At 46.9% G+C, this 22,787-nt stretch overlaps 1 protein-coding gene across 4 annotated transcripts; it reads left to right on the top strand.

Annotated features, from left to right (window-relative positions):
• The first annotated feature begins 1,829 nt into the window (after positions 1-1,829).
• TIGD1 (tigger transposable element derived 1) lies at positions 1,830-19,388 on the top strand. Of its 4 annotated transcripts, XM_007666917.3 has the most exons (7): positions 1,830-1,935; positions 2,859-3,099; positions 4,406-4,513; positions 5,957-6,053; positions 6,164-6,338; positions 12,782-12,942; positions 14,829-19,388. In XM_007666917.3, exon 7 carries the CDS (start codon positions 15,009-15,011, stop codon positions 16,803-16,805), a length of 1,797 nt encoding a protein of 598 aa, XP_007665107.1. In that variant the 5' UTR covers positions 1,830-1,935; positions 2,859-3,099; positions 4,406-4,513; positions 5,957-6,053; positions 6,164-6,338; positions 12,782-12,942; positions 14,829-15,008; the 3' UTR covers positions 16,806-19,388. The 4 variants fall into 4 exon arrangements, 3 of the variants coding, with proteins under 3 accessions (XP_007665107.1, XP_028914486.1, XP_007665108.1); XM_029058653.2 differs by lacking the exons at positions 5,957-6,053; positions 6,164-6,338; XR_003757009.2 differs by lacking the exons at positions 5,957-6,053; positions 6,164-6,338; positions 12,782-12,942; positions 14,829-19,388 and adding an exon at positions 7,125-7,163.
• The last annotated feature ends 3,399 nt before the right edge of the window (positions 19,389-22,787 follow it).

Below are 22,787 nucleotides of genomic sequence, written 5' to 3'. Positions count from 1 at the left end.
GGATGGGCCGGGCTGGGCTCTGGCAGCTTTCTCCCTCCCCCTCCCCTTCCCCTTCCCCCCTCTCCGGCCCTCAGAGGTCAGTCAGTCCGTCCGTCAGTCAGGCTGGGCTTCCAAGGCCCGGCTCCCTCAGCTCCCAGCCCAAGTACAACGGTGCACCACGGGGACAGGATGGGGGTGGAGGGTGGAGGATGGAGGACAGGCCGGGGTGGGAGGGAGGAGGAGAAATGGGGAGGAGGGAGAGGAGGAGAAAGTGGGCTGGAAGGGGAGGAGGGTGGAGGGGGACAGGGATGGAGGAGGAGAAGAGAGTGGGCTGGGGAAGAGGATGGGGGGACAGGGATGGAGGAGGAGGAGGAGAAGAAAGTGGGCTGGAGGGGGAGGAGGGTGGAGGGTGACAAGAATGGGGGAGGAGAAAGTGAGCTGGAGGAGGTGGAGAGGGACAGGGATGGAGGAGGAGAAAGTGGGCTGGGGAGGAGGATGGAGGGGGACAGGGATGGAGGAGGAGGAGGAGAAAATGGGCTGGAGGAGGTGGAGGGGGACAGGGATGGAAGAGGAGGAGAAAATGGGCTGGGAAGGAGGGTGGAGGGGGACAGGGATGGAGGAGGAGAAAATGGGCCGGGGAGGATGGAGGGGGGCAGGGATGGAGGAGGAGAAAGTGGGCTGGAGGAGGAGGAAATGGGCTGGGGAGAAGGATGGAGGGGGACAGGGATGGAGGAGGAGGAGAAAGTGGGCTGGAGGAGGGTGGAGGGTGAAAGGGATGGAGGAGGAGAAAGTTGGGCTGAAGGAGGTGGAGAGGGACAGGGATGGAGGAGGAGGGGGAGAAAGTGGGCTGAGGGGGAGGAGAAAGTGGACTGGGGAGGAGGAGAAAGTGGGTTGGGAGGAGGAGAAAGTGGGTTGGGGAGGAGGGTGGAGAGGGCTAGGGATAGAGGAGGAGGGGGAGAAAGTGGGCTGGGGTGGAGGGCTGCGGGCAAGTGAGGGGGCCTGAGGGAAGAGGAGGAGGAAAGCTGGGGAGAAGGAGAGGCCTGCGGGGCGCGGGGGGTGGGGCGGGATGCTGAGCAGGAGGGCTGAGGGTGGGAAGAGGGCTAGGCTGGGCTGCAGAGGGGGAGGAGGGCAGGGAACAGAGGAGTGGGCTGAGCTGGGGGTGGGGGGAGGACTGCAGGAGGGTGGGGAGGAGGGGAGCTAGGAGGCAGGGGGTGCAAAAGGGGATGGCAAAGAGCCGGCAAGAACGGGGGGAGGGGAAAGAGGGAAAGGGAAGGCAAGGGATGGGCAGGGAGTGGGGGTACGGGGGCAGCAGGAGGCAGGGCAGTTGTCGAGGTAGGAGGGGCTTGGAGCGGGGGCACAGATACTGTGAGCCCCACGTGGGACAACCTGATGACCTTGTATCTCCCCCAGCGCTTAGAACAGTGCTTGGCACAGAGTAAGCGCTTAACAAATACCATCATCATCTTAGATGATTCCGGAAGCCCCGCCTCTCCCCTCGCCCCGAACCCGGCCCCCTCCCAGGGGTCCCCACCCTTCCCCGCCCCCCTCCCCCCGGAGAGAGGGCGCGTCGAGGAGGAGGTGGGGCAGCTACTCACTGAGGACGGGGGCAGGGGAATTCCCGGCTTGACGGGGGGGGGGGGGGGGGGGCGGCCGGCGGGGTGTGCGCAGGCGCAGAGCGCAGGTGCGGTCGCTAGGGCAACGCGGCGGAGAAGAGTGCGCCTGCGCGACAGCCCGCGGCTCCGCCGTGCGTTGGGAAGGGGGGCGCGCGCGCGCGCGCGCTCTGAGACCGCTCTCGAGTGCGCGCGCGCGCGCCCCGCCGAGGGACCGAGTCCCCGGAGCGCCGGCCGCCCGTCTGCGCCTGCGCGCTGGCGCTCCTCAGCGAAGGCCACGTGAATGTGCCACCAGGTGAATGGGTCCCTTCCCAACCCCCTCAAGTATGAACGGCTCCTTCGTGAGGTGCTTATTTTTTCCCTCCCCTTCATCTCTAACGTAGCATGTTCCTCCTTGTGTCTGTCCCGTGTGTTTTTTTGGGGGGGGGGGTTATACACCTGGGGGTGAGGGACCATGCATGCATTCCTCCTCTGCGGGCTGGAAGGGCGCACACAGCAATGCAGGTGACACGAAATCCTGATCCGTGTGCCCCTGGCATGTCTGCAGCCCTCAGTGCATGTCGTCGAAACGTTGAGAAAAAATCAACCATTAAGCCCTCCTCTCCCTATTCATCAATATCCAGCTATATATATATATATATATATATATATATATATATGATTCCTCAGGGCAGCCACTCATTTTAACCCAGTTCATCTGAAATACAGCTAAAGTGGAATGCATTCTTTGTGTGGGTGTGAGGGGGAAAAAAATCTGCCTTCTTTCTAGCTGGAAGTGGGTTTTTAAAAGAAAAATGGGAAGGTTGGATTCTGCCCACTCCCTTCTCCGCCTGAGAATGTAAGGTCAGATCAGTCTGGACCGGCACACATTTAGACACTGCAGAAAGAGGGAAAAACAGCCAGCTATCCTGTTGGTCTTTCCGCTTTCATTAGGAACGACTAAGCCTCAAATTTCGATGGAGGGAGTTTGGTTTCCTACCTTAGGCAGTGGCTGGATAATAAGTGTTGGGGCAGAGTGGGAGGAGGAAGGAGAGGCCCTAACATTGGGATCAGTGGAGCCACACCTCATATTTGGATTTTCCTGTTGGGTCAAAGTGAAAATGAAAAACTATGTTTTTAACACCGTATAAAGCAGCATCTGGGAGTCTTTTCGGGTACCGCCCGATGGTGGTAATCAGGAGTGTTCCTTTGAGGTCTAGGGACTTTATTATGCCTTTAAAAGGGCTTTCTGCATGTTGTAAACTGTTAACCCTGCCTTTCTTCCCAAAGGAGTCCAGAATGATGATGATGGTATTTGTTAAGCGCTTACTATGTGCCAAGCACTGTTCTAAGCGCTGAGCACTGTTCTATGCAGCAGAGAAGCATCACTTCCCTCACCCAGAGCAGAAGGCACCTGCAGCTGGACCGAGGCAGCTGTTGAACAGAAATGTGTGGTATTCACCATCAGATTACTGAGAGAGAGAAAAAGGCTCAAAACTCTGGAATCTAAAATTCATTCTCTCCTACCCAAGTAAGAATTGAGGATACAGGCTGTGACTGTCTAAATCCCCTCTCCTTCCTTCGGGCTTTTCGGACGTTTCCATTCCAACCCTCCGTTATTTTAATAACGCTCTTTTAACAGTAACAGCTGTCCAAGGATGGACAGTAGAACCCCCTGAAAAAAAAAGCCAACATTATTAAAAGCAATGTGGTGGCTGCACTGACACATTTCCTTTGTGGAAAAGACAGTCTTTACAAAGTTAGCTTTATGCTTTTGTCTTTCCTCAGCAAGAGGACAATTTTCATCAGTTACTGTTAGAAAATCTGAAGTTTTATCCTCCCACAAACCTTTCTTGACTATCTTTGGTTGCAAAAAGGTGTTTGGTCGAGAGGACTGGCTTCAACTTTTACTAGTAAATCATATTATTAGTATTACAATCACTCATATCTGTCCAGGGTCTACAAAGACTTGTATATTATTTGAAGGTCATTTTCCTGCAGAAAATTCCATTTTCCGCCCAGCTCTATCTAGGGTAAACCAATGGCTATTCCTGGGCCAAAGTTTTGGTAATGCAGGGGACGTGTCTGCTAACTCTGTTGGATTGTAGTCTCCCAAGTGCTTAGTACAGTACTCTGTACATAATAATAATGTTGGTATTTGTTAAGTGCTTACTATGTGCAGAGCACTGTTCTAAGTGCTGGGGTAGGTACAGGGTAATCAGGTTGTCCCATGAGAGGCTCACAGTTAATCCCCATTTTACAGATTAGAGAAGCAGCGTGGCACAGTGGAAAGAGCACGGGCTTTGGAGTCAGAGCTCATGAGTTCAAATCCCAGCTCTGCCACTTGTCAGCTGTGTGACTGTGGGCAAGTCACTTAACTTCTCTGTGCCTCAGTTCCCTCATCTGTAAAATGGGGATTAAGACTGTGAGCCCCACGTGGGACAACCTGATTCCCCTGTGTTTACCCCAGCGCTTAGAACAGTGCTCTGCACATAGTAAGCGCTTAACAAATACCAACATATATATATATAGATTAGGTAACTGAGGCACAGAGAAGTTAAGTGACTTGCCCACACTCCCACAGCTGACAAGTGGCAGAGCTGGGATTTGAACCCATGACCTCTGAGTCCCAAGCCGGGCTCTTTCCACTGAGTCATGCTGCTTCTCTGATTGAATGAATTGATTAAATACCACTGATTGATTGAGTGCAGGGAGAGGGAAGAGGTGGCTGTAGTGCCCTGAGAAGAGAGACAAGATTCAGGCAGGACAGGGAGTCTGGGCCCCTCTGCAGCTTGGCCTCCCCTGGTCCTGATGCCAACTCTTTTTGCTTTTTTCAGCCCATCCCAAGCAAACCCAGAGAAACTTCAAGTGCGTCCAAACCTAGTGGAGGTTGTTCTGAGGGGATGGGAGTGATGTTTCGAGAACCAAGCCTGCCCACGAATGAGGTGAATCTCCTTAATGTTAGCTTGCCGAAGAGGCGTATGGGATGGATTCGGTCTCCCCCGGTAGACTAAGCACATTGTGGGCAGGGAGTGTCTACCAACTCTGTTATATTGTAGTCAGAGTAGCAGCATGGCCTAGTGGATAGAGCCTGGGAGTCAGAAGGTCATGGGTTCCAATTTCAGCTCTGCCACGTCTGCTGCGTGATCTTGGGCAAGTCACTAAACTTCCCTGTGCTTCGGTTCCCTCGTCTGTAAAATGGGGATTGAGACTGTGAGTCCTGTGGGGGACAGGACCTGTGTCCAACCTGATTATCTTGTATCTACCCCTGTGATTAGAACAATGTCTGGCACATAGTAAGCGCTTAACAAATACCATCATTATTAGTATTATGATTACTCTCCCAGGTGCTTAGTACAGTGCTCTGCGCACAGTAAGTGCTCCATAAATATGATTGGGGAAAAATATTCTAGAGAAATCATTTCTGTACTTTCAGGTATCAATTAATATACTACGAGTAAAGGCACAAGCAAATTATTGCAGAAGCCAAGTGGCCCAAAGTGGTGTGAATTTATAGTTTACTTGTGTCATAAATGGAATGATTATTCCTAGTGAATCTGTAGTCAGTGCTAGGAAAGAACAGCAACAGAAATAAAATAGATGGTCCATTTATAATCCTGTAGGTTCCAAAAACTTTTTTATGGTATTCACTAAGTGTTTATTATGTGTCAAGCACTGTTCTAAGTGCTGGAGTGGATGCAAGTTAATCAGGTAGGAGTAAATCCCTGTCCCAAATGGGGCTCACAGTCTAAGGAGGAGGAAGAATGGTTATTGAACCCCCATTTTGCAGCTGAGGAAACTGAGGCATGGAGATGTTAAGTGACTTGCCCAAGGTCACACAAACTGAAGCACAGAGAAGTCAAGTAATTTGCCCAAGGTCACACAGCAGGCAAGTGCAGAGCCATGCCTCTGGCTCCCAGGCACATGCTCTTTCAACTAGGCCCCGCTGCTTCCCTGTTACCAGTTGAATATACATTTGAAAGCTGCACTAAAGGGTGCAGCAGAAAGTTTTCATTCCCCGATACTTGCCAAATCAAGGGCTGAAAGAATAATATTGTAATATTATTCTAATAGTCAATTCTATTCTAAGATTCTAATATTAGCTGCTCAGGAAGTTTTTGGCAAAATTCGCTTCTGCCCTCATCCTTGGCCATGACAGCCACCGGAACCTGAGAGGGCACTGAGAGAAATATACTCAGTGATTTTGCTTTCAGAACATCAGTTCATCTGGGGAACTGTCCCCCATAGGACTCACAGTCTCAGGCCCCATTTTCAGGACAAACACAGTTTATTCTTGTAGCATGATGAACTAAACACTAGGTCAGGCATTGGGTTTTTAGAAGCTCGGTTTGTGGTTCTTTGTAGCACTCAAACTTTCCCTTCTGCAGGATCTCCATCTGCATAATGGAGACAGTAAAACCGAACCATCCCAGGGGTGTGATTGGATGATGGCACACTGCAAATAGGGTTTTCTGGAAATGCTGGGTAATAATGAGTCTCCTTTTCATTTTTGGGGGGACGTGAGCCATGGACTTCTTGGATGTGGAAGGGAGATGGTCCTCTCTATGTCTCCCTCTGTCTCTCTGCCCTTACAGGATTCTCTGTTTTGACCGAGTTTTTGCCTGGTCCCAGCAGCTCAGCCCCCCGGAGCCAGATGGCAGAGTCTAGTGGAAACCACTTAACAAAGTTCTACCATAAGGTAGAGCTGTAGGGGGCAGAAATGGCCGCTTGGGCCCAACTATAGGCTGAGCCCTGGCTCGCCGCAGCCAGGTGAGTCTCAGGGTTTTGATCAGCGGCATAGGAGCACCAGTGCAGAAGAACTTTGGATGGTTTGTCAGGGAGGCCATTTCTGCTATCTTCTGACAGTTCTCTTTCCCTCCTGAAGGGAGCAACACCGGCTTGCAGGTGATTTTTCAGCCACCAAGGAACATTATAATAAAAGAATTGCGGTAGTTATTACGTGCTTACTATATGCCAAGCACTGAACTAAGCACTGGGGTGAATACGAGCAGATCAGGTTGGACACAGACCCTGTCCCACGTGAGGCTCACAGTCTCAATCCCCATTTTACAGATGAAGGAAATGAAGCATGGAGAAGTGAAATGACTTGCCTAAGGTCATACAGCAGAGAAGTGGGGAGCCAGGATTAGAACCCATGACCTTCTGACTTCCAGGCAGAACCATAGACAATCAGTGGTATTTGAGTGTTTCACTTTGATTCGTTCATTCAGTCATATTTATTGAGTGCTTACTGTGTGTGGAGCACTGTATGAAAAGCTTGGCAGAGTACAATTCAACAATAAACAAACTCATTCCCTGCGCACATTGAGCTTACAGTCTTTGGGTCTATAGTCAGACTCATTATTTGTAATATTTCTCAAATTTTACAACGGTTGTTTAGTAAACACAGAATTAAAATTATAACTAGTTCCTGCTCACCTAGTATTAGGTTTTAGAATTAGAGGCAAAATTTATGAAGGAAATATCTTAAAAGCGTGCTCTCCTGTTTTTTGTTTTGTTTTAAATTGTATTTGTTAAATGTTTATTATCTGGCAGGTGCTGTAATAATAATGACGATGGTATTTGTTAAGCGCTTACTACGTGCCAAGCACTGTTCTAAGCACTGGAGTAGATACAAGGTCATCAAGTTGTCCCACATGGGGCTCACAGTCTTAATCCCCATTTTCCAGATGAGGGAACTGAAGCATAGAGAAGGTAAGTGACTTGCCCAAGGTCATACAGCAGACAGTGGCTTAGGTGTGATTAGAACCCATGTCCTCTGACTCCCAAGCCCAGGCTCTTTCCACTAAGCCAGGCTGCTTCCATTAAGCTCCAGGGTAGATACAAGATAATCAAGTTGGACACAGTCCGTGTCCGACACGGCACTCAAAGTCTCGATTCCCCTTTTTCAGATGAAGTAATTGAGGCACAGCAGAGAAGTTACATGACTTGCCCACAGTCACACCACAGACAATTGGTGGAGTTGGGAATAGAACCCAGGTCCTCTGACTCTCAGGCCTGTTCTCTCCCCACTAGGCCACACTACTACTTCTGTTTAAGAAAGAAATTCTATCCTAGTGATTTTGAATTCAAAATTATTTTTAGATGAGTCAGGGACTTGGTTAGAATCTAGAATTTATTAGGTGCTAGAAGTGTAGTTCAGAAGCCTTTCCACAGGGAAAATATATGTGCTATTTGCACAATAATAATAACATTGATAATACTTGTTAAGCCCTAACTGTCATCATCTGATACTTACTGTGTGCAGAGACTGTACTAAGTACTTTTTTCTGGTATTTATTAAGCACTTACTATGAGTCAAGCACTTTTCTAAGTGCTGGGGAAATGCAAGTTAATCAGGTGGGTCACAGTCCCTGTCCCAAATGGGGTTCACAGTCTAAGTAGGGGGTAGAACAGGTTTTGATTCCCTGTTTTGCAGTTGAGGAAACTGAGGCACAGAGAAGTGAAGTGACTTGGCCAGAGTTACACAGCAGGTAAGTGGTGGAGCTAAGATTAGAACCCGGGTTCTGTGGCTCCCAGGCCCATTCTGTACTCACTAGTCCACACTGCTTGGGAGAGAACGAAACAGTATAGTTGGTAGAAATGTTCCCTGCCCACAATGAGCTTACAGTCTAGAGGGGAGAGACGGGCATTAACAATATGTGCCGAACATTGTACTAAGCACCGGGGGAGATACAGAATATTCAGGTTGAACACAATCCCTGTCCTAAAGAGTGCTGACTGTCCAAGATTCTATTTATTTGCTATTGTTTTAATGAGATGTTCTTCCCCTTGATTCTATTTATTGCCATTGTTCTTGTCTGTCTGTCTCCCCCAATTAGACTGTAAGCCCGTCAAAGGACAGGGACTGTCTCTATCTGTTACCGATTTGTACATTCCAAGTGCTTAGTACAGTGCTGTGCACATAGGAAGCGCTCAATAAATCCTATTGAATGAATGAATGAATGAAGATGGGGGAAATAACAAGTATTTCATCCCCTTGTGCATATCAGGAAACTGAAGGCACAGAAAAGTGAAGTGACTTGCCCGAGTTCGCGCAGCACCTAAATGGCAGAGCTGGGATTAGAACCCACATCCACTGACTCACAGCTTGTGCACTTTCCATTAGCGCGGACTGCTTTCCTACTAGGCCTTGCTGAGGAATCCCAGAACTTTCAATTCTCTGATAGTGCTCGCTGCCATCTTAATCACTGAGTACTCGTTAAATACGGACAAGGAAATCGGACTGGGCTGTATAGTCAGAGAACAGCCCAACAAAGCAATAAAACGTGCCTAGATGCCGCCCATAAAATAGCACTGTCTAAAGTCAGCCCACGTAGCTGAACCGTCAGCTCTATTGGACTGTGGCGGGCTCTGCGGAAAGAAGGGGTGATGTCCCTGAGCCCTGCTCCAGAGCGGCCATTACAGTGAGAAGCAGTGTGGCTCAGTGGAAAGAGCCCGGGCTTGGGAGTCAGAGGTCATGGGTTTGAATCCTGGCTCTGCCACTTGTCAGCTGTGTGACTGTGGGCAAGTGACTTCACTTCTCTGTGCCTCAGTTACCTCATCTGTAAAATGGGGATTAACTGTGAGCCTCATGTGGGACAACCCGATTACCCTGTATCTACCCCAGTGCTTAGGACAGTGCTCTGCACATAGTAAGCACTTAACAAATACCAACATTATTATTATTATTTTTTATTTGTAAACTTTTGAATAGAGTCAATCAGTCAATTGTATTTATTGAGCACTTACTATGTCCAGAGCATTTTACTAAGCACTTGGGAGAGTATGGTATAGCAATAGACGCATTCCCTGCCCACAACGGGCTTACAGTTTAGAGGGGCTTACACACTTACAGTCTAGAGGGGAATAGAGGGCTTTACCCTCCGTCTGTCATCTGTCCTCCCCTGACTTCCCGATCCCTGTCGATGGCACCACTATCCTTCCTGTCTCACAAGCCCATAACCTTGGTGGTATCCTTGACTCCTCTCTGTCATTCAACCCACATAATCAATCCATCACTACATCCCGTCGCTCCCACCTTCACCACATCGCTAAAATCCTCCCTTCACCATCCAGATAGCTACCACTTTGATACAGTCACTCATCATATCTCATCTGGATTACTGCATCAGCCTCCTTGCTGACCTCCCAGCTCCAGTCTCTCCCAACTGCGGCCCATATCTCCTTCTGCTACCTGGATCATTTTTCTATAAAAACATTCAGGACATATCACCTTGCTCAAAAAGCTCCAGTGGTTGCCCATCCACCTCCACATCAAACAAACACTCCTCACCATTAGATTTAAAGCACTCAACCCCCTCGCCTCTTCCTACTGCACCTTGCTTCTCTGCATCTACAACCCAGCCCACACACTTTACTCTTCTAGTGCTCATCTTCTCACTGTGCCTTGATTTCACCTGTCTGGCCACCGACCCCTAGCCCAAGTCCTGCAACGCTCTCCCTCCTCAAATCTGACAATTACTCTCACCCTCTTCAAAGCCGTATTGAAGGCACATCTCCCCCAAGAGGCTTTCCTAGATTGAGCCCCACTTTTCCTCATCTCCCACTCCCTTCTGCACTGCCCTGTCTTGCTCCCTTTGCTCTTCCCCTCTCCCAGCCCCACAACACTTATGGATGTTTTTGTAATTTTATTTTATTTATTTGTATTGATGTCTGTCTCCCCCCTTCTAGACTGTAAGCTCGTTGAGGGCAGGGAATGTGACTGTTTATTGTTGTAATGTACTCTCCCAAGCATTTGTACAGTGCACTGCACACAGTAAGCGCTCAATAAAGATGATTGAATGAATCAAACAGCCTGTAACCAGAAACATCGGCTTGGAATATGCCAAAAAATCAGTGGTGGAAGCCTAAAAAAGCCGATTGTTTCATGAACCGCAAAGACTTGAATGAATGAGGTAGCAGGTGCTTCATTGCTTCTCAGAAGCAGCAGGTGGTACTAGGGTCACTTTTTGGTTTCATTATCATTTTCCGTTGGCTTGGAACTGGGGGATGGCAACACCAAAGAGAAAGCCAGAGACATGAGCGGGTCTCCTTTTTCCCTTAAAATTTCTCAGTGGTTTGGACAGAATCAAACTGTTGCTTTTCCTTCTCCATTTAGTCTCTTTATTTTTCTTTCATCACACCTTTCCTCATCTCTCACTCCCTTCTGCGCCGCTCCCAGCCCCAAAGCACTTATGTTCATATCTGTAATTTTATTTATCCCTTTACGCTTCCCTGCTCCCAACCCCAAAGCATATATATATATATCTGTAATTTTATTTACTTGTATTGATGCCTGTCTTCCCCACTCTAGACTGTGAGCTCACTGTGGGCAGGGAATGTCACTGTTTATTGTTGTATTGTACTTTCCCAAGCTCATAGTACAGTGCTCTGCACACAGTAATTGCTCAATAAATAAGATTGAATGTTTTGCCCCCAAGCAAATATCCAAAGTGCAGGGCTAAAATTAGGGCTTGGGGGGCTCAGAAGTCCTGTATTCATTCATTCAGTAGTATTTATTGAGCGCTTACTATGTGCAGAGCACTGTACTAAGCACTTGGAATGTGCAATTCGGCAACAGAGAGCGACCCTTTAGATCTGGTGGGAAGCGGGGCGGCTTTTGAGAAGTCAAACACCTCTGTTTCTGCCTGGTGCTCTCCTAATCCCCTCTAGACTGAAATCCCTTTGTGGGCAGGAATCATATCTACTGACTCTAACACATTGTACTCTTCCAAGCACGTAGTACAGTGCTCTGTACACAGTGGGCACTTGGTAAATTGATTGATCTATTGGCTTTAAGCAGCTCCTTGCTTGCATCACGAGTGAAGTTGGAGCCTTATTTATTTATTTGTGGTTATTTGTTAAGCACTTACGGTGAGCCAGTCATTGGGCAGGGATTGTCTCTATCTGTTGCCGAATTGTAGATTCCAAGTGCTTAGTACAGTGCTCTGCACATAGTAAGTGCTCAATAAATACTGTTGAAAGAATGAATACTATGTGCAAGACACCATACTAAGCACTGGGGTAGGTATAATCAGGTTGGACACAGTCTTTGTCCCACATGAGGTTCAGAGTTTTAATCCCCGTTTTACAGATGAGGTAATTGAGGCACCGAGAACTTAAGAGACTTGCCCAAAGTCACACAGCAGACAAGTGCTAGAGCCAGGATTAGAAACTAGGGACTTCCTACTCCCTGGAGGTTCAGGTACAACACCTCCAATCCAATTCAGATGGCTTTGTGAACTTTGCTGAGAGCATAGATACCTAGCACCCTGGTGTGGCCTAGTGGCTAGAGCACGGGCTTGGGAGTCAGAAGGACCTGGGTTCTAATCCTAGTTCCAGCCCTTGTCCGCTGTGTGACCATAGGCAAGTCACTTGATTTCTATGAGCCTCAATTACCTCATCGATAAAATGAGGATTAAAACTGCGAGTCCATGTGGGACCTGGACTCTGTCCAACCTGATTAGTTTGTATCTACCCCAGCGCTTAGAACAGTTCTTGACACACAGTAAGCGCTTCACAAATACCATCATTATTATCATTATTATCGAGGCTGGGAGTGGTTGTACTGTTACTTTCATTCATTCATTCAATAGTATTTATTGAGCGCTTACTGTGTGCAGAGCACTGCACTAAGCGCTTGGAATGTACAATTTGGCAACAGATAGAGACAATCCCTGCCCAATGATGGGTTTACAGTCTAATCGGGAGAAACAGATGGACAAAAACAAGACAACATAATCACAAAAATGGAATCAAGGGGATGGACACCTCATTAACAAAATAAATAGGGTAATAAAAAGATAGACAAATGAGAAGGGTGTTGAGGGGGCGAGGGAGAGGAGCAGAGGGAAAGGGTGCTTAGCTGAGAGGAGGTGAAGGGGAAAAGGGGGAGGGAGCAGAGGGCGGAGGGGGAGCAGAGGAAAAAGGGGAAGCTCAGTCTGGGAAGGCCTCTTGGAGGAGGTGAGTTACACCATTTGTCCTGTCATTCCTGCTTCCATCGTCTGTTTGTTGGGGTGTAGAGGGCCATGGTGGGAGGGGGTAATGGTCTCCAATTGATTCAAGCAATGACAGCTTCAAAAGAAGAAGCAAAGTGGTGGAATGCAGTTCCCATCAACCCTCCCGCACGGCCTTGCTACTCCTTACTCATTACTGCTGGGACCCTCACCTTCTGCTATTCATTTCAGTTTTCTAACTTAATTTTCCCTCAGGCCATTACCCAGGAAGAGCACCGACTCCCCAGCTGCCATTAATCACAGTGAATTAAATTGCATAAAATAGAGGAAAGAAGAGAGGAATAAAGGTCAAGCCTGGGAATACGTTCAGAGGACACTGAAAAGAGAACGGTGCAAGAAGATGAAAGATAGTTATGGTATTTATGAAGTGCTGGAATAAATACCAGATAATCACATTAGGCTCGGATCAGAAAGAACTTTTTACCTTGTGTTTTAACATCAGTCTTTTTTCCACGACTCATTTTTAGCTTTTTCGTGTAACTTTTGTGCCACCTACTGTTTGAGATAGAGAAGAGAAGAATCTGGCTAAGCATGAGAGAAAGAGATATCAGTTTATGGTGTTTAGAGAAGGATTTGGATTTGCATCTCCATAATTGATTTTAATGTCTGGCTTTTGCTCTAATCTGTAAGCTCGTGGTCAGGGCATGTGTCTACCAGCTCGGTTGTTTTGAACTCTCCTAAGTATATAATACAGTGCTCTGCACACGGTAAGCACTCAATAAATTCCATTGATTGATTAATTGATTGAGAAGTCCTAAATCACAGTGACTGTGGTGAACAAAAAATGACCATTGCTATTCATCTTGGTTTTCAGTCCAGCTGCAGGATGTTGGAAGTGAGGGCATTTTTTATTGTGCTTGAACCTGGTACTCCTGGGAAAAGCTAATTTAAGTTTGTAGAGATGAGGCAGCAGATTTTTGAAATATACTTCCTGTGGATGCTTTGCGATTGGCCAGAGAGTCCATCCAGTTGCTAGTATAGGGGAAGCAGTGTGGCCTACTGGAAAGAGCATGGGCCTGGGAGTCAGAGGACCTGGGTTCTAATCCCAGTTCTGATCCTTGCCTGTTTTGTGAACTTGGGCAGGTCATTTAACTTCTGTGGGCCTCAGCCTCCTCATCTGTAATCTGTAAATTTTAATCTGTAAATTAAATCTTACTCCCTTCTACTTAGGCTGTGAGCCCCATGTGGGATAGGGCCTGTGTCCAACCTGATTATCCTGTATCTACCCCAGTGCTTAGCACAGCGCTTGGCCCATCATAAGTGCATAATAAATGCCAAAATTATTATTGTTATTATTTCCTGGAGTGGCCCCCCCCCTTCCCCTCACCCATCTCTTGCTAACCTCCTTGGACCTTGGGGAGTATGCTGATGTCCCACCACCCAGATGCTGTCTCTGGGGCTTTTGGATTTTCAAATTGGAAATCCCAGGACTGCTAAGTGTCAACAGGTTTGGAGGTTGGACTAGAGGTGCATAATAGAGTTGCCTTCTCACTGCCCAAAAGCGCCATCAAAGTTAGGATGGGGTCAGCTGGCTTGCCTTACCTAGAACTGAGACTAAATAGAAATTCTATGGAAAATTCAGTCTGAGAATAATACTCATTTCTACGGTAAACGTAGAATGCCACCTTCAATTTCAGTTTATATCCAGTCCCTTTGAGCAGTGGATGAAGTAGAGATTTGTTCATGGTCTTGTTTAGTCACACTGGCTCGAAGTAGAATTTTCAGCCTGGTGAAAGACATTCTGTGGGATAATTCAGGTGAAAAAAATCCACTTTGGCCCTGGTTTATGTGATTCATCTTCCCCACACTGATCAAACGAAATAGATCATTGCCAAATCTCCATGTCCCTTTGTGAAAAAGCAGCCCAGCACAGACACAGAACAGGTCTGAAGCCATCATTTCTTCCAGACTGGATGGAGTAGCTGTTCTTTATGAAACTGGGATGAGTTTTTGCCTTCACCCTTCACCGCATCCCTGACAGGATGTGCTGACTGAAACCAAATCCCATGATATCCCTGAAGAAAGAGAGCAGGAAAGCTTCTCACTCCCTTCTCCCTGCACGGGCCTCCCTCCTCCATCAAATCCCCTAAAGCACATCCTTTCCCTGCCTTCACGCTTCAGGTTTAATTCCCACCCTCCCGATCCCATCAGTCCATCAGCCACGCTCAGCACTCAAGTCTCTTGTCTGTTTTTCGTTCCGGGAATCCTCCCCCTTAACACGTTCCATTTTGCGTTCTTTCAGGACGGGGTTTGTCTCGTAATCACATGTTAAGGATATCCCGCCTCGTGGATCCCCTCTGGTTTCGCTGCACATGCACTCCGCTCAGGGCTCGGTCCTACCCGGGTCCCGTGGGCAGTGTCGCCACACACCACCCACCGCCGTGTTTACACTGAAGTGACCTCCCCCCCGGCCAGGTACACCATGACCTCAAAGCGTGTTACCAAAGCTTCCATGGCCAGTGCAGAAAAGAAGCACCGCAAGAGCTTAAGCCTGGCCGTGAAACTAGACGTGCTCAAGTGTCTGGACTCCGGTGAGCGTCAGATCGACGTGTGTAAAGCTTTCGGTTTGGCGGGGTCAACAGTGAGGACGATTATTAGGAATGCGGCTAAAATCCGGGAATTCGGGAAGACCACCACCCCGCTCACCGCGGCTAAACTGAGCAGAGCCCGGCCTCCGATAATGGTCGATATGGAGCGATTGCTTAGTATTTGGATCGAAGAGCAGACGAGGCGGCGGATACCGCTGAGTTTCTTAAGCATTCAGGCCAAGGCGCGGAGTCTGCACGAACGCCTGCAGAGGGACCTGCCCAAAGGTTCCACGGTGGATGAATTCAAGGCCAGCCAGGGTTGGTTCGACAGGTTCAATCGTCGGGCTCAGCTGCATAACGTTGCCGGGAGCGGCGAGGGGGCCGGTCTCAACGCCGAAGGCGCCACTGCCTTTAAACGAACCTTGGCCAAACTGATAGCGGAGGAAGGCTACGGCCCGCGGCAGGTGTTCAACGTAGACGAGACGGGCCTCTATTGGAAAAGGATGCCCCGGAGGACGTATATCTCTGTGAAAGAAAAGATGACTCCGGGCTTCAAGGTATCGAAGGATCGCTTGACGCTCTTGGTCGGAGGCAACGCGGCTGGCGACTTCAAGCTGAAGCCGCTCGTCGTTTACCATTCCGAGAACCCGGTGGCTCTCAGAGGGTTTTCCAAAAGTTTCTTACCCGTGCTGTGGAAAGCCAATAGGAAAGCAAGGATCACGCGAGTGGTGTTTGAAAACTGGTTCACGTCTTACTTTTGCCCAGCTGTGAAGATGTACTGTGCCAAAAATAACCTTGCCCACAAGGCTCTGCTGCTCCTTGATAGTAGCCCAGGGCATCCAACCACCCTCGATGACCTCAGCCAGGATGTTAAAGTCATCTTCCTCCCTCCAGACACCGCCTCCATTCTGCAGCCCATGGACCAGGGGGTCATTGCAGATTTCAAGGCTCGTTACACCCACCAAACCTTTGAGCAGGCGGTCAGAGCAGCTGACGGGGAGAAGGCGCTTTCCCTTCCTGAATTTTGGAAGGACTACAATATCAGACACGCCGTTGAGAACATCGCAAGTTCCTGGGATGAAATCACCTCCCGAGCCATGAATGGGGCGTGGCAAAGGTTGTGGAGCGATTGCGTGCCAGAGTTCGAAGGCTTTGACCAGACTCTGCAAGCCGTCCGAGAGAACATCGTCGCCTTGGGAAAGAGACTCGGCATGGGGGACCTAGAGCCTTCCGACATTGACGAATTGATCGAGTCTCACCAGGAGGAACTGTCGGACGAGGATCTGGTGAGCATGGATCAACAGAGAGCTCTGGAGGAAGGTCGGCCCAGTCACAGCGACGAAGAGGCCCCAGCCAGGACCTTAACCACAGCACACCTTGGGCGGGCGTTCGAGCTTCTGGAAGAGGCGTGTTCCATTTTCTCAGAAAATGATCCGAACGTGGACCGAAGCGCCGCCGTCATCAGAGCTTTGCACAGTGCGGTCAACTGCTACAAAGAGCTGCAGGCAGAAAGGAAAAAGGCTAAAAGGCAAGGGAAGTTTGATTCACTTCTGCTCCGAGCTCCAGGAAGCCGACCTCTGTCGACCACAGATGCAACGATACCTTCAACTTCTGGAGCCACCGCCTGCTCCGCTTCACACGATGAGGGAAGCTTTGATTGCATGACCATCAAGGCCGAAGACAATCAGTGAACATGTGGCGAAAGCGGCCTGGGATGTCCTCAGATTTTTCTCAAGTTTGTAAATCTGTAAACGTTAAGTATTTGAAATTCATGATCTGTGATCTTTGGGTACGTGTTTACATCGAATTTGATCACACATGTTACTAAACAGTGTTAGCTAAAATGGGTTTTTAACCACTGTTTTCAAAATATTTATATTGCTTGGTCAGTGTTTTGGCTCCTGGGAATGCATTAATGCACTTTACATTTTTCCTATGGGAAACTACACTTTCCTTAGCACTCTTTTGCTTTAATGCTCTGTTTTCACGGAACTAATTAAGAATGCTAACTGAGGGGATCTCTGTACTTATAATTTATTTAATTTTTTACTTTTTTATCAACTCTGTTTTTGCTTCTGTGCACCTGCTTTTCGCCTGTTGTATATGCTTGGCAACTCATGGTCACTGGTCTCCCCCATTAGAATGTAAGCCCGATTGCTGGGACCGTCGTATACTGCATGTTCCTGAGCGTCTAAAGCTGAGTTCTCCCTACCATAAGCCCCAGTAGATAACGATAGTGACGATGTTAGTGAACAGCTGACCGTGAACGTGACAATTACTCCGATGTTAGGAGAGAATGGAAGAGAGGGAAACCAAAAGAGCTGATGGGGAAGAGAGAAAGAATCCATTCGACTAGGAAATATTGACAGGATTGAGAAGAGTAAAAAATGAGGAAAAAGGGTGGAAAACCTGGCAAGTCAACAGGGAGAAGAAAGCATAGTCGCCACTTCTGTTTTTTAAGGCTGAGATTTTAATGAAGCCTGAGGAACTGTTTGCTTGATTTGCTCTCTGGTGTCAAAGAGCAAGGGTTGGAAGGTCTAGTGAAAGACCACTGAATCGACAGCTGGAAGAATTGATCCTAGAGCCGGTCGAGGTGCTAAATTGAGCAATTCATTTAATCTCTGTGGATCCCAGATCCCCACCTGGAAAATGGGGTGACAAGGCCCCTCTGCTGACCTAACGGGGAGCTTGTGAAAGTGGAGACCAGCGTCTTGTACAAATGCAATACATTGTAAACTGCTTTATTAGAAGTACAGGATGTTATAAATTGAGTGCATTGTTAACAGGTTTTATGAAATGTAGAATGTGCCTCCCCCATCCCTTCCCTCTCAGCACTTGTGTACATATCCCTATATTCAGTTACTTACCTTACCTGTAATTTATTTTGATGTCTGTCCCCCCCGTTAGACTGGAAGCTCCTAGGGAGCAGGGATTGTGCCTACAACTGCACTGTACTCTCCCAAGTGCTTAGTACAGTGCTCTGCACAGAGTAAGTGCTTAATAAATATCCTTGATCGATTTTTCACAGTTCTGGGAATTATGGATTTCTGGGCTTAGAGAATTCCAAGAAAAATCCATGCATAAGTGAGGTGTAGTAGTTAAAAATCTTCCATGCCCTCTGACTTATTAGGAGGATCTTTTATTTTTGTCAAATTACAATAATCAGCGGGTCTCTGTCTGAAAAAGTGAATCAGCAGACAATACTAATGTATTTGCACATGAGTAGGGCCTTTTTTTAAAAAAAAAAAGTCAGAAGAATTATTTTGTCAATAGCCTCCCTTGTTCGTGTTTTCCACTGCATGCCATTTGCCATATCATTGTGCAGAGTTTTTCAAACAGTGTCATATCCAGAGTGATTTATGAATAATTGAGCCAGATGGAAAGGAAGCCATTTTTTAATCTATAATGGTAATGAGAGCTAATGATTAGTAACTAGTCTTTATCCACTAGGCTGTATTTTTGTATTTTGCATTTCCCCAAAGGAACTTTATTTGGAGAAAACACTTCAAGATGTTTTATTTATATCCTACTGCTACTCTTGCATGAAACATTACATTAGCGATATTAATTTTCTAAAAAAACGGAATTAGTTCAAGAGATAAGCTACACCCAATTAGCTGTTTGGCAACTTTCTTCCCAAGAAGGTAATTAAATAGACAAATACAAAATAAAATTAATGTATTATTAAACAGATCAAAAATGATTTGGATCTTGGCCAGCAAGTCTCAACATCAAAATTAGGCAGTTGGGTGGGACCAGAATACAGGGTAAAGCCACATTCAAATCCTCAGGGAAAGGCAGGTGGCTAAAGATTGCTGTGGCTTGTAAAGGTTCAACACAGCCAACTCACCATCCGCTATCAAACGAACAAATGACGGTTTTATAGACAAAAATGAGTGTTGAGAAGAGATTCAGAGAACAAAAGGGAGATGTTAATTGTAAGAGAAAAAAATACAGTGGAAGAAATTTAGGAAGATAAAAGTGGGAGAAAAGAAGGGAAGGGCACATGGAAGATTTTTATAATTCCCTCTTTTAGCTCAGAAAGTCACTCTCCAAAACCAAAGTCAACTGCAATGTTAAAAAGACCATTAAATAAATGGGTTCGATTTGGAAGTTCATTCAAGGCACCTCAACATGAAGCCTTTTGGTGATTTGCTTGCAGGGAGTCGTCTGTTTTAGGGTCTGCCTAAATGGGGGTAGAATGTTACCCCTTCTGTGAATTCGAAGTGAGCTATTACTGTACCTACTAATAAATGTGATATTTTTAAAGTGTTCATTATGTGTCCAACACTGAGGAAGATAAATCAGATCGGACACAGGCCCTGTCCCACTTGGGGTCACTAATCCAAGAGGAAAGGGTGAACAGGTTTAATAAGTTTAGACATGAGGAAACTGAGGCACAGAGAAAAGGCCGCAAAGCAGGCAAGTGGCGGAGTCAGTATTAGGACCTAGGTCTCCGGACTCCCAGTCTTGTGCTCTTCCCATTAGGCAAGACCGCTACTTCCATCTGCTACTCCATACAGATATTTCATTCCCAATCCAGCAATATTTTAGTTACCTCTTCAGCCACTCAGTGATTCAACCCAATTTATGAGACTTGAAGTGACTGGGGTGGTTTGTTTTGAATTTCAGCATCTTAGGTAATGCTGACCTGTCAGATCTCATCGCTGTGGTTGACTGAATGCTCACAGGCTCAGCGACTTTCTAGCTCAGGGCTAGTGTTCCCCCATGTAAAATAGCTTCCGTTTTGCTCACAGCTGAAATACCCCCCCACCGCCTCCAGCCCCTGGAGCACATAAGTGTCCTTAATCATGACAATAGCTCTATTATTTCCAGCAGGAATGAACAAAATACAGATAGCTCTCAGTTCAGTTTTGGGCTTTGTGGAAACAATATCCTTTACTGCTGCCAGAAATTTGTATTGAAAGGCTAAGCCAAGTCTGAAGAATGAAACACCACCGTAGACCTTGTCATTTGATAAACAATTTTCCTCCTTGAGTCTGAAGTTCATGCCTGTTCTAAAAGCAGAGAAGGTAATGGACTAGACAAAACACTCTCAAACCTCTGATCTGTGTGAATTTAGAGTTATGCTGATGGGGAAGGATTGTTCCCTTTTGTTCCTTAACAAATACTATAAAAACCCCCACAAAACTGCTAGTTCCATAGAAGCTAAATGATATGGTCAAAGTGAAGCCCAAACCTGGGCTGAGCAAGAATCAAAACCCCAAAAGGCTACTTTCCCTCATTACATCCCAAACAAAAAGATGGTCTGCCTTTTAAACACCTTGGTGGATGGGAGAGGGGAATTCATAGACTTTTACCTTGAACCTCTTCATTTCCTCCTTGAAAGCTCTCAAAATCTTGGTGAGCTTTGTAAATATATATTCTCGTTCAAACCAATAAGGTGGAAGTTCAGTTGTAATTCTTTTTTTTAATGGTATTTAAGTGCTATGTGCCAGACACTGTATTAAGCACTGAGGTAGATACAAGCTAATTAGTTTGGACACAGTCCATGTCTCACATGGGACTCACAGTCTTAATCCTCAGTTTACAGATGAGTTCACTGAGCACAGAGAAATTAAGTCACACAGCAGAGAAGTGTTGGAGCTAGGATTAGTATGCAGCATGGCCTAGTGGAAAGAACACAGACCTGGAAGTTAGAGGATCTGGGTTCTAATTCCCCTCTGCCACTCGTCTGCTGTGGGACTTTGGGTAAGTCACTGAACTCCTCTGTCCTTCAGTTTCCTCACCTCTAGAATGGGGGGGTTAAATACCTCTCCTCCCTTTCTCTTAGACTGTGAGCCCCACATGGGACAGGGATAATGTCTCAATTGCTTACCTTGTATCTACCACAGCGCTTAGTGCAATGGTCAGCACATAGCACTTAACAAATACCATATTTTCTTTTTACTGCATTTATTCCCCTGTGAGCTTCAAAAAGAAAAAAATAGGGGGTAATGTTTTATTAGAAACATTCTGGAATGTACCGAATCGGTTAATTCACTCTCTTCAGCAGATCATAAAATAAGTTGAGGGAAAGGAAGTTCTCCGAACTCCGTTTGACAAGTTATTTGCTACACGAAGCTGCTCTTGGCACTGTGGGATGAGATGGTCAAGTCAGAGAAAGGCAAAACGGAGATATGGAGTGTAGACTGAGTCCCAAACGTACACTGCCAAGTGAAGCAGTTAACTCAAAAGAACCCTACGGCACTTTGTTGCCAGGGCACGAGATTTCCCCTTTTCCTTTTTTTTTTTCCTGTCAGTAATGCCTCAGCATGAAAGAGGGAAAATGAACCCAGTGATTCTCCCTCCTCAGCCAGGGCATTCCGAGAGATGTTTTTGTCATCCAGAAACTGAGTGAGTAGATCGAAGGATGCTCAGCTGTAGAACTTTATCTTAAAGAAAAGTAAAAAAAAAAAAGTCGTGCTATCTTAAAAGGAGATTGGAATTTTCAGCAGAACTTCTTACCATGTCAGAAAGGAATGCCAAATGTTTTCCTGTGGAATTCAGCTCGTTAAACATTAGCCTGGAAGGAGATACATGGTCTGCTGATTTGAGTCACTGGCTGCTTGGGGCTCCAGGAAATGGTGCTGAGCAGCCTGTGTGGAATGGAGTTCTTGCCGTTCTGGGCCTCAGTTCCTTCTTTGCCTAAAGAAAGGCACTTCAAAGAAATGTATTCATTTTTTAAGCACTTAAAACCTCACTTGGGGTTTGTTGGGTGAAAATCCCCAAGTCAAAAGAATTTTCTGAATGTGGGGAGTAGGGGGAGTTGGGAGGGAAGAGAGAATGGACAATGTGGTAAAGGCCATACTGTTCATGGCTTTAAATACATCATTCTCGATGATGAGACCAGAACAAAGTTTAATTTTTTTTGTCCATGTCTAATCTGGCCCTGTTCTTCAGGCTCATGGCTCCTGTGAGCACTTTTTTAAAAAAATGGTATTTGTTAAGTGCTTACTATGTACCGGGCACTGTACTGAACACTAGGGATACAAGTTAATAGTGTCCCACGTGGCGCTCACAGTCTTAATCCCCCTTTTACAGATGAGGTAACTGAGGCACAGAAAAGTGAAGTGACTTGTCCAAGGTCACACAGTTGACAAATGGTGGAGCTGGGATTAGAACCCAGGTCCTTCTGACTTCCAGGCCCGTGCTTCATCCACTAGGTCATGCTGCTTCTCACTGTTCCTTTCTTTCTTCTCTCTCTTCATAGTATTGGTTACTATATTGCAAGCACTAACTTCTCTCTCTTGATTATCTGTGAGTGGTTTATCCATCTGGGGATGCCTGGCCACATTCCTAAATTCTCCCCCTCCAAAGGTCAGCTTTGCTTCCCCCCACCACCCTTGTAAGCTTGTTGGTTGGGCAGAGATTGTTGTCTACCAACTCTGTTGTACTGGACTCCCCGAACCGATCAGTTCAGTGCTCCGCCCACAGTAAGTGCTCAAAAAAGACCATTGATTGATTTGCTTCCAATCTTCTTCACACTGTAACTTCCCACACAGGCCCCAGGGATCCTCTGATGAACACCTTCTTTCTCCTGTCACCCAGGCAAGCTCCAGAGCTGCCACCTGTCACTTCCAAACTGCCTTACATTAATCATGTCACTCCTCTCAATTGGCCCTGATCATTGAAAATTGCCTGGACTGTTGGGTTGAGAAGCAGCGTTGCAT

The sequence above is a fragment of the Ornithorhynchus anatinus genome, chromosome 2 (genome assembly GCF_004115215.2).
Source record: "Ornithorhynchus anatinus isolate Pmale09 chromosome 2, mOrnAna1.pri.v4, whole genome shotgun sequence".
NCBI lineage: Eukaryota > Metazoa > Chordata > Mammalia > Monotremata > Ornithorhynchidae > Ornithorhynchus > Ornithorhynchus anatinus.
This window is presented reverse-complemented; position numbering and strand designations above follow the sequence as displayed.

Excerpts from the sequence above, each read along its gene's own strand:
- TIGD1 (XM_029058653.2), top strand. The coding sequence starts at position 15,009 with ATGACCTCAAAGCGTGTTACCAAAGCTTCCATGGCCAGTGCAGAAAAG.